Below are 20,720 nucleotides of genomic sequence, written 5' to 3'. Positions count from 1 at the left end.
CTCCTGCGGTTCTTTGGGAGGCCCTGAAACCGACGTTGCGGGGTGTTGATATCTCCTGGTGCGTGGCGGCAAGGAGGGAGCGGCAGAGAGACTTGGTACGTCGGGAGGCGGACATTGAGGAGTTAGATCATAGAGGCCGGAAAGCCGATGGAGGTTTGGCGAGGAGACAATTAATATTGGCCCAACAGCAATACTCTGCGATTCTGATGGATGAGGCACGTCAGGCCTGGCTAGCTACGCGTAGTCGAGTATATCAATGGGGCGATAAATCCAGTAAGATGCTTCACCGCCTGTGTCAGGGCTCCCTACATGCCCAGCCGTTGCGTCGGGTCCTCGATCTGGAGGAGGCGCCGTTTGTTGAGCCCTCGGCTATCGCTGCAAGCTTTGCGGCCTATTATGAGGATTTGTATGCACCCCAGGAGTGTCTCCCGGAGGAGAGACACTCGTTCAAAAGTTTATAGACGATCCTCCCCCTCGGGCGGTATCGGACGAGGTGCGGGAGAGGTTAGATCAACCCCTGTCTGACGACGAATTGATGACAGCCTTGGGGGAGCTGCGCACGGGGAAGGCACCGGGTCCTAGTGGCTTCCCAAGTGAATTTCTTAAATGCTTTCAGTACAGCTAGGCCCTCACCGTAGACCGGTAATTGAGGAGGCGCGGGAGAGTGGTTCGCTCCCTCCGGATTGGAGACACGCAGAAGTGGTGATATTTCTTAAACCGGGGAGGCCTCCAGAGCGGCATGAGTCCTATCGCCCTATCTCCCTCCTAAATATTGAGGCCAAGGTGCTGGCTAGGGCGTTGGCCAATAGGCTTAGGCCACATATCGCAGATTTGGTCCACTCGGACCAGGCTGGATTCATGACTCAGAGGGCTACTCGACACAATATCAGACGAGCGCATGTTGCAATATCGGCCTGGAGGCGGCTCCGAGAGCCAGCGGCTTTACTCTTGGCGGATATGGATAGGGCGTTCGATTCCCTGAGTTGGGTGTATTTGTTTGCGTTATTGAGTCATCTTAATTTGGGCCCACGCTTCTTGGCTTGCCTGCGGCTGCTTTATACAGATCTTACCGCGTCGGTTCGGGTGGAGGGGTGATATCTCGCTCCTTTAAGATCCAACGGGGCACGCGTCAGGGGTGCCCCCTTTCCCCCTATCTATTTGCGCTTGCTATGGAACCGCTGGTGGCGTGGGTACGTACTGATGCTCAGCTCAAGGGCTTTAGGTGGGCCCCGGGTGTAGTTGATAAAATAGCGCTATATGCCGATGATGTCCTCTTCTTCTTTACGGACATTGATAGTTCGGGACCGCGTCTATTGCGAATATTACAGATCTTTGGTGAGACTTCAGGACTAAATATAAACCCGGGCAAATCCACGCTATGGGTTCTGGACGATCAGTACAGGGCAGGAGATTGGGCCTACACTCTACAGCTCGCTCATGGGGGGATGAAATACCTTGGAGTGTACCTTTCGGCTTCACCGATTGTCTCTAGGGAGCGGAACTTAGCCCTGGTGTTGGACCGCACACAACAGTATCTAAAGGCGTGGTCAAGTATGCTCCCTTACCATCTACGGTAGATCGGCTATTTTTAAAATGGTGGTGCTCCGTCTGCTATATCAACTTCAGAATCACCCCTATTTGATCCCGCCACGTTGGTTTCCACAGGTAAACTTGGCTCTGGGTGGGTTTCTGTAGGAGGGGGTCAGTTCGCGTAGCATTACGCACGTGCTTCCTTTCTACATACACAGGGGGGCATGCGACCTCGGATGTCCTCTCCTACTATCAGGCGGCACATCTGCTGGTGCTTAATGAATGGTGGTACGGAGATAGGGGAGATCCGGCTTATGCAGTGGAGCGTCATTTGAAGGGCACCGGGTCGTTACACACACTGCTCTACTCAGCGCCGCTGCGTCGAGGCCTCCCCTCGGCCCCACGGGTGGTATTCCATGTCTGGCGGAGGATTTTGCACAGGATGGGGTGGTGGAATGTTTTGACATGTGAAACGCCTTTGTGGAGTAATGGGCGGCTGCCGCAGTTGGGGGCGCTGCGAGGTTTTCAGGGCTGGGACTCCATAGGGATCTCGTCCCTGGGTGACGTGATGACCGGTCTGACACTTAAACCCTTTCAGGAGCTCCGCAAAGAATATCGAATGCCGTGGTCCCAATTCTTTCAATATTTGCAATTCAGGCATACATTGGCGCCTCATTTGGTGGGACTAGAGTCCATTCCTGAGTTTAGCCCTCTAGAGGCAAAAGTGTTTATGGGTGAGTTGCCAGACCGGAAGATTTCATGCATATACCAGACATTAGTCCATCATTGCTCTACTGATTTACAACGTCTGCAAACAGCATGGGCAGGGGATGTGGGGATTTTGAAGAAGAAGACTGGGCGGAGGCACTGGAGAGTCCGCGAGGGGCCCCAATATCCACACACCTGCGGTTAGTGCAATTTAAGTACCTATATCGTGTGTATTTCACCAGGGTGCGACTGTGGAGGGCGGTGATGATAGGCTCCCCTGAATGCCTCCGATGTGGGACACATGAGGGCACACTTCTACACACAGTCTGGTATTGTCTTGTGCTACACAGATTTTGGAGGGGGGTGTTCTCCTGTTTGTCGGAGCTGTTGGCCTGGGAGCTTCCGTACTCTCCGAGGTTGGCATTATTGCATGTGCTGGAGGGTATTGGGGGAAACAGATATAAGCGTCACCTGCTTGGCCTAACGCTGGCAAAGAGGGATATTGGCGTACACCGCAATACCAAATGAATCCATCAGGGATCCCTTTTCCTCCTTTCAACCCTCATTTTCAGGGTTGGGTAGATCCTTACTTTCAAGGTACCTCACCGATGAGCCACCAAATGCAACAACCCATGGGAGGCAATTACCAACAAAGGCCGCCTTTTTTAGTGAGAGGCCAGAACAACCGAGGACCAAGATTAAAAGGAGTAACCTGTCAGGACCAAGCACGGCAGGTACAAACCAGGAGCGTGACCAGAGGGAAAGCAGGGACGAGCACAACAACCTCGTAGTAAACCTAACAGATAAGGTACTAACGAAGAATCAGGAAGAGGTCCTCAATAAAGGCCTTGGATATGTCCCAACACCGAACCTTGATATCTTCAAAATGAAATGTGAGGTTGTAGAATTCTGCAGGAAATTGAAGCTAAAATCCTTTTTCAGCAACCAAGCTCCCCAAACACCGGATGGAGATACAACCTTACGAAAGAAATCCACATTTTGCCCTTTGAATACGCAGGTACCTATTGAGATACTCACATTTGAACACGCCATAATAAAAGAAATAGATGGCCTAAAAGACAGTACAGGAAAACCCTTCCAGAACCTATCCCGAGCCGAACAACAGGCACTAAACGAACTGAAAAATGATGGAGAAATCATCATAAAACAAGCGGATAATGGGGGAGGGATAGTTCTCCTCTCGAAGGAAGGCTACAATCAGCAATGTCTAGAGCTACTCTCCGACCGGAAATTCTACAGTGATCAATACTGACCCAACGCCCAGATTACAGAGGACTATCACGCTAATGGTAACTGAAGCAGAAACCAATGACTGGATCTCCAAAAAGGAGGCGGAATTCCTAGAGATCGCGAATCCTCGGATACCCTACTTTTACTCCCTGCCAAAAACGCACAAGGCACGTATCCCTCCACCAGGCAGACCAATTGTCTCTGGCACTGGTTCGGTACTACTGCGGACCAGTACCTCAAGCCAATAGAACAGAAAACCCCAACTTACTTGAAAGATACCAGGGATCTTCTCAATCTCCTCAAAGATTTCAACTATTCAGAGGAAAATATGATTCTGGTAGGACTCGATGTGGAGCTCGATGTGGAGAGCCTTTATACTAGCCTGCCCCAGCAAATGACTCTTGAAACTCTGGAGACAATTATCTTCAACAATGACTGGGACTACAAAACACCAAGGCATTTTGTTCTAGAATGCTGTAGGATGGCTCTCACTGAAAACGATTTTAAGTACAATGATACCATGTACCAACAATGCCATGGTACTTCCATGGGGAGTACGTTTGCTCCAAGTTTAGCTGGACTATACGTGAGCAATTTTGAGGTGGAACATGTAAATAATCCCGTTAATCCCTACCAAGAACAGATATTATTCTGGCGTCGATATATTGACGATGTCATTTTAATCTGGGAAGGAGACAGTGAGAGCCTTGCTAACTTCCATGCTTGGATCAACACCCGTGATGAGTGGCTTAAGTTCACATATACAGCAAACAAAAAACAACTAGACTTTTTAGACATCACTATATATGCGGAGGGTCTAACTCTACAAACAAAGACCTATTATAAACCAACCTCAAAAAACAGTTTACTTTCATACCAAAGTTTCCACCCTAGACCACTAAGGGAGAATCTCCCTTACAGTCAATTCCTCAAGTTACGCAGGAATTGCAGCAAGGTCACTGAATATAAACAACAGGCTAACGACCTAAGTGGAAAACTTGAAAAAAGAAATTATCCCAAAAGAGTCATTGAAAAATGCAAGAAGAGAGCACGGAAATAAAATAATCCCAAAAGAGTCATTGAAAAATGCAAGAAGAGAGCACGGAAATAAAATAGAGACGGACTCCTAGACCTATGCTAAGAGAGCAAGAACCTGACGTCTTAACCTGCATAACTACCTATGGTCCAGCAAGTAACAAACTGAAGAAGATTGTGAACAAAAACTGGGGAATCCTCACCTCAGCTAATATAAAGTGGCCAAAACCCAGATTTGCGAATAAAAGAACTCGCAACCTGAAGGACATACTGGTCCACACAAGACCTCCACCAAGAAAACCACTAGCCGTTACTAATTCACCGTGGGATACTCGCCCGGTGGTTAGACATTACCCCTGTGGGTCATGTTCCGTGTGTCCCCTTACCAAAGCCACCAAAGAAATACAGTTATTGCCAGATTTCAGATGGAAACTCTCAAACCACACGAATTGCAATACGGGTCATGTGATCTATATGATCACATGCCTATGTGGAAAACGCTACATAGGCATGACGTGCAGAAAAATCAAGCAGCGCCTGTGTGAACATGGTAGCAACGTCAAATGCAAGAAAATGACGACCAAAATGTCTAACCATTACCGAGAAGTAGGCCACACAGTCAATGACCTCAATTGGGTAATTCTAGAGACTCTGAGTAACATAGACCACAACGCAGAAAGGATTCTCTTCGAGAAAGAGCAAAGATGGGTACACAGACTCAGAACTGATCAAGATGGACTCGATGACAATATTCCGTGGAGAAATATTTACAAATAAAGAGTCATTTGAAAATATGTAGAACTTGCTAACAATGATAATCAGCTAACAGTGAACAACTGCAACCTGCCAACAATGTTAATGAGAGGACTGTACTGTAAGTTGTCACAGAAAAACTATAACACATAAGGATCCAGAAAATTGGGACCATTTACTGTAATTCTTATGGCCCCTCTATTCCTGGATCAAAATGGATTTCAAGATAATGACGTTATTGCAATGGCAGTCTTTAATTTCGAGAAGCTTTCTCAAAAATTAATCTGTTCACAAATTAAAGCCCATGAGGCATGATGGACTAGTATAGTCTCTGCAAGAATGAAGACCCTGATGTACTTCACATAAATTTACACTTACTGTGAGGCCGATGCACATTTATTGAGATTATTAATTTTATAATATATGTGCATTTAAACGGATTACTCTAGAAAACAGACCGCCAATATCTCCATAAGTCTGCTTACACTGGCAACTTTATTACATAAATGTGCGATCTCCTGCTCATTTAGCTATACCTAATATGAGACTCGAGCATATCTTCGGACATTAGTAGCACCCGTCCTCTTTTATTAATATTTGTGCACTAAAATATATTAATTTAGAAAACAGACGCCAACTCCAGCAGTAGTCTGTTCACATTAGCGATTCAATCATATATACGCGTGAACTATGAACCAGATGCGTTTCCGGGACCAGCAGTGGCAGAGTCAGAACAAGTAACAAGACGGAGTGACCGCATGTAGCAGAGAACGGAGTCCCGACAAAACCGTAAAGTATTCGTAAACTTTATAACATTCTCTGAAACACTATTTATTATCATAGCAGGCCTCCCTGACCCCCATGGATCCCGACGAGGTTTATTTAAACCGCTAACTGAGGTATGTGAAATGCGACTTTTATCAGTTTTCTGTTTGACGCAGCATGTAGTGAATACTAAACTTTGAAGAGAGTTGAGGCACTAGTGATGTTGCCTGTGCACATTTACGTATTTGAGAACACGAGGTGACTCTGGCCCCTAGGTTCCCTACTGATGTCTGTAAGGGCGGAAAAGAGGGACTTTAAGATTACTGATATCTGTAAGGGCGGAAAAGAGGGACTTAAGTTCACTGACGCCACAAGTATGTATAATTGAGCTGGCCACACGCACATAGAATAACCGGCACAACGAACTGCAAACGGTTTGTAATAAGAGCAGTATGATCAAATCGACAACTTGTCTAAAAATGAGCCAGTGATATGCACTAAGTAGAAAAACTAATGAGTTTTACAAAACATTATGTGAGAGTCACGTTAGAACAGATGACTAGAATCTACTAAGGAGTAGAGAAAACGTGCCATTCCTGATAACAACAAGGTATTGAACCTAGAATTTGCTATTAATGAGGAAGTTGACCCTGACCATGAGTTAGGGAGGTCAGTTTGAAGTATTGCTATTTTTTAGTTGCTACGCCATTGTGCGTTTTATATGTTCCTGATATTTGGAAACCAGTTGACTAGTCTTGTGTTAACCCAAAACCCCTGTCCCTTTGTCTAGTTTGTCTTTTCTTTTCACAGGTACCCAGCGACCTCACGAGAATACCACAGCGTGGTGTTCCCTTCAACATAGATACATTAGGACATACCTAGATGTACTTTTCACATATAGAGACACTAGAAGTCTCTATACACTTCACAACCTGGTCCTGAAGAAAGCCCACCTGACCGACTGACGATTAAGGGCTGAAACATGTTGACCTATAGCACACCTTTAGTGTGAGAGAGTCATTATCACTCAGTCACCTACATTGTTTTTACTGCCTCCAGAAACCAGAACTATTAAAATACTTTTCTGGCTTTGAGAGACTTTTAACAACCTTCACTATACACTATCACTGTCACTATCACTGATCACTACTGTTTTTAACAAAGGGTATTACCTTGTGGTGGAGGCTGCATAACAACTAAACCCTATGATTATGCGACGCGTGTGAGGGCTAGCGGAGAATCAAGATATACCGCTTGACGTTACCATCCACAAACACGTGCATGAGGGTTTTTTAATTGGGACTAGAAAGAACAAATCCCGCATACCCGAAGTTATGCCAGACAAGTGATCCTTCCCATTTGATTAGATGATATATGACCTAAGGAAACTGAATGGATCACGTATTCCTTCCCTCCCCCCCTCCCCCCCCCCCCCCCCCCATTGATCTTGGAAAGAGGGATATAGCCAGGGCTTGGAAGGCGGCCCAGGCTCCGCCGCTGGCTGCCTGGCGATCTGGGATGGACTTCTGTATGGGACTCGAATTACCAATATTACTTGCTAGAGGATGCCCCCGTAAGCATTTTAAAATTTGGAAGAGATGGGCGGACTACAGGGGATTGGAACTTGACCCGCCGCCAGATGAGGCATCCGATGTACCTGTCTGAAATGGGATGCAGACAGTGATTTATGGGATGCAGACAGTGATTTGTGGGGTGCGGGCAGGACTCAGTGCCCGTTCTTGGTCTTGTAATTATTGAATTGAGATGGCATATACGCAATAGGGGTTATGTGTTGACACAAAAGTCTACGGCATTATTGTAACTTCATTGATGTGTGATGCAGTCTCCGGGTTACGGAGCTATGCGATATGTGACCTGTGACAAATAAAATCTGTTAAAAAAAAAAATCCATAGATGTTGCTAAATGCATCTTACATAAGTTTTGGAACTTATTTTTGGAAACATCTCATATCGGAGTAATGGGCGAGATTTTTTCATTTATGATACAGTGAATCGTGCAAGGCAGCTTGAAGCAGTAAATGTGTGTGGGGTGTGGTGGGGGAAAACAGTTACCCCATGAAAGACACTCGCCTGACTGCTGAAAACGATCCTTAAACTCTTTATCTGTAACCCTCTGAATGAATAAATGCGGAACAAAAAAGGCACTTCGAGAAATGCTCGAGCGAAAGTTGATAAATGTTTGCATTATTAAAAATCCAATATCTCAATATGCATAACGTAATAAGAGCCCGACTCTGTCGTACAAAACACTGCGAGGATAAATGGCCTTTCACCGAGCAGATCTTTACTCTAAGGAATAACAAATGGTTGAATTATGTGGAGAAAAAAACACCCCAGCCCCTCTGAGCGTGAATCTTCCTGTAAACTAGTTATTTCTTAGGAATAAATAAATCTTTTCAGGCAGGGCGTTCTGCCATCTGTTTGTTGTGGGTTAGATTCTCGGCTCTGGGGGCCAAGAAAAAACATACGAGCATTGTATAAAAGGATCCAGAATGTAGGACTACTTGAATGCTAAACGATCTTTTTATTTCAAAGAAAAACAACTTAAATAAATGATTACAAATGAAGTCTCTGCATTCTACAAAGAAAAAGCTTTGGAATAGCCAGTGGAAGTGGCCATGGCAGGCTGGTACGATGGTAAAATTGTTTTCATTTTTTTTGCAAGCATATGGCACGTAAAGCCAATGCTAAACGTCCGCTATAAAAACAATCACATTAAAAAAAAACATTCTCCGATATGGATGCCTTGCTAGTGATGTCTTTTTGAATATCAACCCTTTCAGTAGCGCCTGCCATTTTATTAATATGTGTAAAGGAAATAAGAATAAATCACCAGTAAGCAAACACTGAAATCGAAGGAAGCGACAATAAACAAGAGCCTACTTTATTCATTATAAAAAAGAGATGAAAAATAAATCATAATTTCGCTGGACACCCTGCAGACAAAATGAATATCAGCTTTTGAAGTTGATAGAAATAAATTAGATTAAATGCACATTTTAAACAGGTTTTTCAATCAAGCAAAATGAACTATTTTAGTTAAAGTGAACAATGTGCAAAGGTTTTGTGCAGTCACTCAAAGTGAAAGTAACCAATGGGTTAGGTAAGCTGACCAACTGCGTCATACTGTCTGCTGTGGTGGGAGGAAGCAACTTGTGAAAGAAAATTAAGCAGACCAATGGATGAAGCCCACTGACCAAAAGTCCCTCTAAGTATGTATATTATGTGCGATTTTTTGGGGAAAAAATATTTTTGCGAGACAATCTAAAGACATTTCAAGGTCAGAACTAAAAAACCTACCTCTAGTTAGCAAAAGCTTCATGGAGCTGTGTTCTCTCTATAAACGTTAGATGGCAACAGCAAATAACATGCCGTGGGCTGTCCCCAGTGAAGCACAGGATATGGAATGGGCTCTATTAAGGACAGGATGTACACTAGTCTCAGTTATTCTAGGGATGGAAGGCACCTCTACACATGGACAGGTAACATACCCCATAAAAACCCATGATGTTGAAATATGATGCACGGAACATAGAGTAAGATTCAATGATAGCGACGACAAATCATGCGCTACGATACACAAAAGAAGGCGCATCCCAGAATGACTAGTGAAAAATTGAATATGGCCAATAAAGTAAAGGACAAGGAATGGGCTCTTCAGTGGACATGACCTATAGTGGTCCAAATTATTCAACGGATGATATATGCTACAGGGGATAGAATGCGCCTTTACACAGGGACACAAAACATGCTTCATAATGACCTCATAGCAATGGAAGTGTGCTCCATGATTCATGGAACATGGAAAAAGCTCTGTTGATGAATGAAACATACTACGTCCCACAACACAAGAGACACAAGCAGTGGACCTAATGATACACTGGACATAGAATGTGTCATGGGTTGTGTAGGACAAGGGCATCCTTAAAAAATGCATTTTGTGAGGGCACGTAGTACTAATTTAACTTGAATGCAACACAACAACCCTATTGTCACGAAAACGAGTTAAGACTCCTCAATGAAGCCATTCTAGCAGACATTACAGTTGTAATAAAAACTCCAAACAATTTGGGCAACACAGGGTCTCCAAAGCAAACAAACACTTTCATATTAGGAAGTATAATGGAAGATTTCATGGCGTCTTTTAAAACATCCATACATTCCTAAGGAAGAATGAAAATTCTAACACTGTTCATGGTTGCTGGTCACTGATGCAGTACTTTCCATTGTCCTAACAAAGAAGGTCGACCATAATCTACAGCTTCAGGATAGCTATATGAGAAGAAGAATGTCAGAATAATGAGTTTAGAAACTGGAGCCACTGATCTCGTGGTTTATGAGAAGAGAGGAGTAAAACATAGACAAATCTGTTCTGACAAGTTCATAGCTGGGTTCAGCTGTTGATCGCTGCGCTAGGAACCTGGACACAATACTTTAGCATTTAGACTTTTCTTTAGGCAATCTGATCACAAAATATCTGGTAGTGATAGTGTTGTACTGTAGAAAGATGACTGGTACTGAGTGAGGATAAATGTTTCAGACCTAAAATTGGTATTTCTAGGATTCAGATTATATTAGATCTTTGCCTTTTCGAAAGATATAAATATGGTTGCTGTGTTGTGTATGAAGATTTCTATATGCCCAGTCACTCAAAAAAGGTAACTACCAGGAAAGACTGGAGGGCCAGCCAAGCAACTGAGTTCTACAGTGAAGTGAAAGAGAAAGTGCAGCCTCTTAAGATTATTTGATTATACATAAGAAGGTCTGACATACCTCATCAAGGATTAACAGAAGACAAATGGAAGCCATCAATTTCACTGCCATTATTTATAAAACATTTTTTAAGACACAAGGCTTCATGTAAGGCTTATCAATGTTTGCTACAGGGTTAATACAATAATAAAAGTGAAATCTGTGTGTTTTTCTGTCACATCAGGATATACACCTACAGGTAGAACTTGGCGAGGACTAGAAGAACATCACATATATATACAAATTATAATAATTTTAAGAAGGTGTACTTTCTTTTTCGCACCACCATTAAGTCTTTGCTGTGCACTCTTTAATCTTGTTTCGATAATCTATTCACTGATGAGCATTCTGCAATAGCTCTTCAACCATGAAGTGACAGATTCTTCACTAATGGCTGTTGTTGGGAATCCTCTCGGTGATCACACGGCAGATCACGTAGAGCTTGTGGAGTTTTCATACTTGTAGAGATAATGTTTCCTAGGACTTCATGATTATTGAGATATTTCTGGAGGGATTTGGTGCCAAGTCAATAGTACAAAAGCAAGAAGATGTTCGAGCTAACTGACTTAAAAAAACATCACTGTCTAGGTTTGGTGGCTTTGAACCTTATACATTTTCACTAGTCACATTCTGACTGATTATGTATAGACACTGTCTTGGTGCTGGATAATGCAACAATGAATTTACATGGGCTTTTTGTAGACAATAGAACATCTGAGGCTCTTTAACTGGATGGGCGTAGAGTACAGCACCACCTGTGCTCATTGAGTTCCATCAGGCAATCTCATTTGAGAAGGAGTGTGAATGCCAGGGTATCTCAAAGGAGTTTCTACTAATGAGCAGTTGTCAAATATCAATTGTGCAGATTTAGAAACCGAAACAAGCTACCCTAAAATAATAGAGCTCTGTTTCAACCCTTAAGCTCGGGTACCTTACGAGCTTCCTACAAACTTGTCATTTTGAGATGTGACAAAGAACGCCCCTTGATTTGAGGACTAACATCTGAAAAGCATCCATCTGAATTAGGTAACCTCAGATTAATTTTTGTTTGGGACTCGCAAATCTGTAATAGGCGTGCAACTTCTGCTTTTCTTTTCTATAATTAATCAGTATGACGAGAATACAACAAATTGCATTTTGACCCTTTGAGTCCGAAAAAAGGACAAGTGTGCTATATACTGGTGATCTGATTAATTATAAGGGGTGCGTTATGTTAGCAGGTTAGAGGGCAGAAAGACAGACTGAAAAAATCTTTTCCCAGGATCAGGAATTTTTCAAGTAAATAAACTTAGATTACAACCCATCTCATGGCTCCAAAGTCTGCAATGTAACCACAAGAGAAGATCTCCTTTTACTTCACATAAACCACCAACTTCTCTTTAGAAATGCACTCTATAAATTGCTTATGCAGAAGTTCTAAATGTCTTGAATAAGGTGATTGTGATGGGCTTTAAGAAGGGAAAAAGAGGATGGTGGAATGCAAGGTGGGGACTTTGGTGAAACAAAATTACAGCCCTAACTTGAAATTGTCAAGGAAAAAACACTCAACGTGACCAGTGCTGCCAATTGGGGAGAAAATGTGCAAGCATCCCTCTTAACCAGGAAATATGGTTGGAAAAGTTGAGGGTTGCGGACTCATGAGAATAACCTCCAATTCTACAGCCTCACATGCGGCATTCTTCAATCAGAGTGCTGCTTTGTGCGGTTGTATGATCTCTGAAGACGCACTTGGCAGATAAAAGCAGAATTTCCTAGCAAATGCTCCTGAACACTATGCTTGTCTGGGTAGTGAAAATAATAATTTGCCAAAATAGAACAATGGACCTTCCAGTGTCCGTTTTTGGAGTAACATTTTCCTTTAATATTAATCAAATTGTTTTGAAAAGAGTCTATGGACGTCAAAAGATGTTCAGTCATACATGCTTTCCTGAAGTCAAGTTGCCTAAATTCTTCACCATCAATAGCAGCCCCTGCGGTCTGACTGGCTGCAAGGTAACTACTTTTGGAGCAGACAGTACATCAACTTACTAGCATACAGGTGGAAACTCAGCTGTTTTCTGTCGTGTTCGAAATTCCTGTACCTTGTTAGATTCCTTTTCTTCCATTTACCAAGAGAGTGCAAATACAAGCGGAATTGCAGCTTGGTCTGGCGTTTGCAGTTTATATTGGGAAACAGAGGCCACTAACTTCCTCCCCAAGTGCTTCATTTTCTTACAATCCTCACCTGGATGAAAGGTGCTGAATGGTTTGACCTTTTCCCTGCCTTCCAGTAAAGTAGCAGAGTTAGATGAGCAATGGGCATGGATGAAGGTTGGCTGGAGCTGGCCTATCCGGCAGAAGAGAATGCCAGTAGGAGAGACAACCTTGCATATAAGAATGTGTCCATTAATGAATCAAAGTGGATTATGTAAAGTTAATACGAAAATTAATTTGGAGGCGGACTGAGGTAAAGGGTCTACAAAGCAAAACTAACAAGCACTGGCAAAGACAATAGGTTTTGCATATGTGCTATCTTTTGGGTTGTCAATGTTTCATTTTTTATTTTTTAGATATGTTGCACAGCAGGGTGGGATGTAATGCAACATGGATTAAAGTAAAAAAAAAACAGCAAAAAGTGAAATGAAGCAGCCAGCGTTGACAGTGTCATAGCACTTTTTTTCTTTAAGCCATGTTGCACAGCAGCTGGTGTTGCTGTGCAATATATCTAAAAAAGCACCGGGTGAGGGCAAGCAACAAGAGGGAGTGGCAGGGGAGGAGGAAGGGAACAGAAACAATGAACAGGAGGCAGTGGGGAAGCAACAGAAGGGAGGTAATTGGGAGGAATGAGGGTGCAGCAACAGACAAGAAGAGGGTGTGGGGGAACAACACGAGAGAGCAGCGGGGGAAGGAGAAGCAACAATAGGCAGTAGGAGAGTAGACCGTACAAGGCCTGTACTCTAGGAGAGTGCATGCAAAAAGTAAAACTGAAGTACACGGAGGAGTGTGCTGCCAGTGGATGGGACAGAGGCCACAAACAAGAAGCTTTACTAGGTTCATGCTCAACTGCAGCAACAGAAGCCCTGGGAGAAAGCAGGAGGTGGCAAGCAGCCAGAAAAGCAATAACGAGCAAGAGTGACATGGAAGCCAACCAATGGAAAGTATTGGTAAGTAATGGGTGGGATTTAAGCCCATTTTAAACTTTTTTTTTTTTAAACCAACTATTTTGCTGACAGAGCATGCAAGTTCTCTCAGGTGAAACCTAAAAATAAACCCTTGTGTTAGCCCAAGACAGGATTTTTAACTGAAAGATCTTTCTCGTTATGCTGAAAATTAATACATTCCCAAAACACTGAAAAATCTTAACTGGTTAAGTAATTAATATCAAAAGAGTAATTGGCTTTGTTCTATAATTATTTCTGCCCATACCTAAAATATATGCATTGGACCAGTAGGTAGCCAAATCTATCTTTGTCGTAGAGGCCACATAATAACTGATCAATTCCTGTAAACTATAGTCAGTTCTTGCACAGAGAACATCATTGTCCACATAATGCAGTCCGTGGATGTGCTTCCTTCATAGCCATGGTGTGTCGCATGTGTTACTCCTCAAAGTGCCCTTGAGGTGGTTAATATACAGGAAAATATAGGTAGGGGCCAGGATACAATTATTGTGCACACCTCTTCTAGATAAGAAAGATTCTGTATATTAACTCATCTGGGCTATAGTGAACCTTGGTGGTCATGTTCTTATTAACTGTGTCACAACCTCTAAACCGGACATAATTTTTTATTATTTGAGATTGTTTACTATCAAAAGATGTACTAAGATCCATCTAGACCAATTTTAAAGTCCCTTTTTGTTCTTTCGCTTGTTTCATGGATATAAGATGTTGACAAATAAATTGATCTACAGTGGCTAACCAAGGTCTGAGGCCATGTTACGTCCATCAGAATACGCTGTTTGTCTGTCAAGGGCTGAAGCTGTAACCCTCTCCCAGTTATCTTGACAGAAGAATCTGTGAGAGGAATCGGTCCATATAGCTTTGGGTTATTCCTGCCCCTATCCATGCCCATCATTCACGACAAGCAGTGTAGACTCTTTCTTTACAGACACACCACAATGAGTCTTGGCAGGCACCCGCATGTTGCTACCTTCACCAGCAACATACGTTCAGATACAAAACTCTTTCAAATAAGCTGCCCTATCTGCACGTGGAAGGGTGAGCACCAGTGACCCTGATAAATGTAATTTAAATAGATCCAAACAATCACTGGTTGCAGCAATTAGATGCTCTCAATTTGTATGCACATGAAAGGACAGTATGCAGGACATGCTCTAGAGTAAGGGAGAATGCAAGGTCCCCACTCTCACATTAAAAACAAATAGGTAACATTCAGTAGTTCCGAAATCAGGCCCTATAGAAACGTGACCTATAAGAGGGGCAGCTTAAGTCACCTCTAGCCTCACTTTCAACTCCCCCTTTGCAGGCTCAGCAAAAAACACAACTCACTTTTTAATGACTAGCCCAGCATCTTACTGTCAGGAAGGGGTAGGAGCACACTGCTTCACCTCCCAGCACAGTTCGCCCCTGAGCATTATGGTAAATGCAATTCATGTTACATGCTTCGTGGAATATTTCTTGGAGTATTCCACCAAAGTTGGTGCAGGTTAGTGCTGTAAATCTCTCGACACATGTTTCGGGATATCATCAGTCATCAGTAGAGATAAAACACATTTAATCTGTCAGTGTTCCCTGCTTCTTTATTTCTTTTTTTAAATGTTCTAATCCAACCCAAAATCAGTGATCTTATTAGTTAACTAGTCCATGAGCCAGGTTCGATCTGATCACTTGCTATTGTTTAATTTTCTTTGCACGGAGAAGCTTGTTTCCCAACACTTGTTCTGTGATAAGCACACTGACACCGGTTTCATGAGAGAGCTTGCCGTATCAAAACAGAAAATAAAAATAAACCTTGGGACGCAAAAGGTCTTACATCCCCTACCTCCATCCTGGTTGACAGGCCAGCAATGGACTGCTGATGCTTCCTGACTGATTTAGGGGGTCAGACCAACAGCTCCAATGGGCAAGAGACAGCTAAAGTTTAATTGCAGTAAGATCCACAGTGAGCCTGGAACACTAAGCACCCTCTACCTGCGTAGTAGTAACTGCCCTTAAATACGGTAGTTTTGCAGTGACTTTCACTTCCTGTACGTCCAGAGCGGCTTCTTCATCTATGCTATGGAGCTGCTTTACTTACAGGACTGTCTGATGGTACGATCGCACTGGTGGCTGTGTAGTCTCCCTCAGGGCCGGACTGACCAACGCATGTACTAGGCTTTTTCCAGGTGGGCTGGAAGGGTGGGGGCGCTTTTGGAACAGTGGGGGCTGTTTTTTTAGTACTGGAGACCGGTTTTGCAGCAGTGCTGCAATATCAGCTCCTTGTAACAAAATAACAAAAGCAGCAGCAGTGTTTCCCACCAGCACCCCCATAGGAGGGCCGGTCTGACTTAATTGCCAGGGCTTGTTTGCATTCTCAGTCCTGCCGTGCTCTCCCTCATAACTTAATGGACTATTCAGGTTCACCTTCGCAGTACTCTCATTGCCAGGATTGAGTCCACTGTCCAAGTGTTGAAAGGCAGATTAAGACAGGTTCAATCCTTACGTTTACTGGTTCCAGTTATGTGTATTACACAGACTTGAGCAGAAACCTTTAATGCAGAGGATTACTACAGCTAAAGTCAAAAACCCTCTGCGGTTTACGGTGTAGGAAACTGGGGTTACTCTGTTGCTGATTGAATCTACAGAGAAAAGGAGCTGGCTCTAGGTGATATGAGCACTGTGATGTCATGGTTTTCTCCATAATGTAAATAAGCACCGTCTTAACCCGTTCCATGCCCCGGCCGTCCAACGTCACAGTGGGCGTTTGCAGAGGATACCCCGGGGGCCGTCGAATCACGCCCACTTATTATTTCGCCCGCACCGTGGCGGAATTCGCGCCGCGGTCAACGGGTTAGCAGGGAAATGATTGACTGAGAAGTGTAACATCTATATTAGAAATTCCAGATTAGCAAGTGGTTCCCCTCATCTCTTTGCAAACATGTGAAGGAGTATAAGGAATGGCTGATCCAGATGTTTCTAATTGGGTGGCATGCAGAAAGAGGCAGAACTGAATTACAGGAAAGCTCTGTAAGATATTATTCTTCTCTTATGAACGTTGCTGGAATGGAGAGACTTCTGGCCTGTATTGATAATAGTTATGAAAGGCTGCTTTTAAATACTTTCCGTTTCATCAGTACCTGTCTGTCTCCAAGGCCTGTTACTGTAGAGCCTGTGTGGGCAGTTTTAAACTGCCATGTTGACCTGGCAAGTTCACCTACTTGCCAGGCCCAACCTTCTTCTATTATATATGTCACTCCTAAGGTAGGCCCTAGGTAGTCCAATGGGCAGGGTGCAGAGTATTTAAAAAGTGGGACATGTACTTTGGAGTTTTACATGTCCTGGTAGAGAAAAACTGCTAACTTCGTTTTTCACTATAGCAAAGTCCATCTCTCCCATAGGTTAGCATTGGAGCTGCCTTGTAACCCTTTACACGTGTAACTTTCAATTGTGAAAATATAGAAAGAGTAAGTTTGGTGTCTCTGGATTCACAATTTAAAAACACATTTTTAGTGAAGTTGGTTTTTAAATTGCAGGTCTGAAAATGGCACTTTTAGAAAGTTGGCATTACATGTCTGGGTTGGATGCCAGCTTTAGACAGTCACACAAAAAGGGAGCGGAGGAGTGGCCTGCAGTAACTAATGGCCCATCACTAGGCTGATGGGTTTTCCTGAGCTACAGTGAGAGGGAGAAGCTGATACTTGCACCTGAATAGGGGTATGCCTGTCCCTACACAAAGAGATGCATACACCCCTGTAGTGTGTCTGGAGCAAGGGCAGGGGTCTTGTGCACTACAAAGAACTTTCTTTGAAGTCTCCCTGATTCAAAGGCTAAAATGGGTATAAGTACTGAACCTCTGACACCATATACTCAGAACACTTCTGGACTGAGGACATAATGCCAGGAAGAAGAGCAGTTGTGCTGCCAGGAGGGACTGTCACTTTGCTGCTTGCTTTTCTGTGTTGGCCTGCTGCTTCTTGCCTGGCAGTGAGCGGATTGAACTTTATTCTCTAATCCCATAGGTTCTCCAAGGGCTTGTTTGGGCTAGCCGCCTGGTACAGAAGTCTCAGGGATATCAAAACCTTGACCTGCATCTTGCTATCAGCACCTGGGCTCCTCGGCTGTGAGTCCTCCTCTTCTAAGTGGTGCCAAATCTAGTCCTGCTTGAAAGTGGGTATTTGGTATTGCAACCCAAGAAACCAACGCATCAACACCAAAGTGTTGTTCACAACCGGCGCATTCCCTGCAAAATCAAAGCATCGCCGCTGCCTGCATAAAAGTGTGGACACCACTCACCAGGTGCAACCTTGACTTACAACGCAGCCCTGACTTTACCGACGCAGCGCCTACCAATCACCATCATTGTGTGAGTCTTTGACAAGGCATAGCTAACATCTGCAATGCTCCGTCCCAAACTCCAAAACATTCCTGGGCGAGCGTGGTTTCTAATTGATGCATCGCCTTCAGCCCAGCAGTTTGAAAATGATGCCTCCGAACTGACACACAGCGCTCTTGACATCGATGCATCAACAACTTTGCCCCATTTTGGAACCAATGCTTCGCTTGCAACAGCGACGCATTACCTCCGTATTTCAACGCATCGTACCCAAGCAACGACACATCGAAGGTACTGTCAGATGGGCTGCATGACTCCAGGATCCGGCCTGCGCTTCATCGCGGTCGTACTGAACTTTTGGATTTGCCCAGGTCAAGCGTGACCAGATAGTCCCAGTCAGAGCTATTGACTTCTAAGCACTGCGTTTTGATTTATAGTTATATAGGTACTCTATACAGCACCAGTTACCCGGTGTCAAACATAGCAAATAGCCACACAATAATAAATTAAAATGCATATACCAGAAGCAGGAACTGCTTTTAATTTAGCACTGGGTTATTGGTAATCTCTTTTTATGATCAAGTGGCTGATACCGTCCCAGCAGGTTTACACGATTAATCCCTGGTGCAAAAATCAATTTTCACCATTACCTGCTGAGTTGTTCACCATGGCTGCTGCCATGCTGTATGGGGAGCCTTGCTGGTTCATCATGCTAGAGTTGTTATTCATGGATTGGCTGTACGGTGAGTTGGAGCCCATCATCCCACTCTGATTCGTGCCAGGGAAATTGCTCTGCCTGCGGAAACAGAAAGCGCACATATTTGTGTTATACAGATTGCACTTGGCCGTAGGGCCTTTTTCAGGTAAGAAGCTGTCATTCATAGGATTTGCAGTCAGTTACACACATGCGTTCTTACCACCAATTTCCGAATCTATATAAATAACTATTTTACTCTTGGCAGTACTCAACATTTCAATTAGAGCAGAAGGTTGTATCCAATGTAAAGTGCATGTTGAAGCCTGCCAACATACAATAAGCCCTTTGGAAATTACAGCGGAACGTATGCCAGAACAAAAGGTATTGTGCAGTATTTTTCTGAGTAATAATATAAATTGGCGTGGAATCAAATTTAAAAGGAAGTTCAACATCAGTAAGTTCTGGTCCAAAAACGAATATCAGTGCCACATAACATTTAAAATATATATCTATTGTTATTTGTGTAAAGCACTACATTCCACCTTACTCATTTATTACATCATCTACCATCTACTGCAAGCAAAGTGTACAGAGAAAACAAAATTCTTAGAAAACAAGGAACTTTATTTTGCACAGAACTAAATGATTATACATCAATGTAAGTCAAAGAAGGCTGGACACATGACAGCTTTGTATGATATCCAAATAAAATCAATCTGCTGACAATTTAAACCAAAGAGAATGTTGGACTTAATCAATGGTTATCCTGAAAATCTATCAGGGGTGGAACCACTGGAACCCCTATCTATGGATGCTCACGATTCCTGAAGTACCTTGGAGAGCTGAAGCAGTTTTCCATAAAGTACGAGACATGGATATGAAGTGATCCGTAGTCAATCTTTATGCATATCATTTTTATAGAGGAACTGAACATTGGTAAGGACATGCGTCACTACTTCTAAGTTTGGACAGAGCTAAAACGTACTGATTTATAAGGCTGGAGAGAGTAAAGCATGCAAGCCTGATACTAATTTTAAACTAATATTAGAGAGCTGACGTCCGATGCTAAACATAAGCAGGCTCAATTAATCCAATACCCTTAGGAATACCAAGGCGGATGAAGACACAATGTGTAAATCGGTCTCAGCCTACTCTAGAATACTAGTAGTGGGCAAGCCTATAAATTAATAGGTAGAGCCGAGCCAAGGGTCCGACTCGAATCTTAGATCCCGTGCACGAGCTGAGACCCGGAAATGTTTGCTTTGTAAATCATACAACAAATACAACGTGAAATATGACATTCTCTTCAAAATTCAAAAAAGGTGTACTGGCATGTGGAAGCTTTGATATTAAAAAGTCACATTACACAAGGTCACATTCATATTTTCACTGCACAGGGATAGTAAGTGATTAGCCTAGAATCACATGATGTTCAGTCAGTGCCGATGCTCAAACCTGGTTCCCCAGTCCATAAGTCAGCAACTCTGGATAGAACGGTACATCCACTGTAGAGGGAGGAAAGCAGGCAGAAGCCACATGAAAGCTCGGCTCGTTATGGGCTCGAAGTTCCAACAGGATCTCGAGCTGAGCCAGAGCAAGGTTCGCCCACCTCTATAGGTTGCACTCACATTATGAACTGATCTTCCTGGGGCTGGTCTTCAACACACTAATTAGCCGTTTGTATACCTTCTTATGGGGGATTTTTTAATTAGAAAAACAAACAAGAGAACAGTTC

General features: G+C 43.4%; 1 protein-coding gene across 5 annotated transcripts in view; it reads right to left on the bottom strand.

Moving 5' to 3' along the window:
* ARID1B (AT-rich interaction domain 1B) overlaps positions 1-20,720 on the bottom strand; it is an 843,008-nt gene that overhangs the window by 80,968 nt on the left and 741,320 nt on the right. For all 5 annotated transcript variants that reach the window (XM_086926863.1, XM_086926866.1, XM_086926865.1 and 2 more), the window contains one exon: positions 18,939-19,084. In XM_086926863.1, the coding sequence (XP_086782989.1) occupies positions 18,939-19,084 (146 nt within the window). The remainder of the gene's footprint in view (positions 1-18,938; positions 19,085-20,720) is intronic.

Source organism: Lissotriton vulgaris, chromosome 6 (assembly GCF_964263255.1).
Source record: "Lissotriton vulgaris chromosome 6, aLisVul1.2, whole genome shotgun sequence".
NCBI lineage: Eukaryota > Metazoa > Chordata > Amphibia > Caudata > Salamandridae > Lissotriton > Lissotriton vulgaris.
The sequence above is the reverse complement of the archived record's forward strand: the minus strand, read 5'-3'. Positions and strand labels throughout refer to the sequence as shown.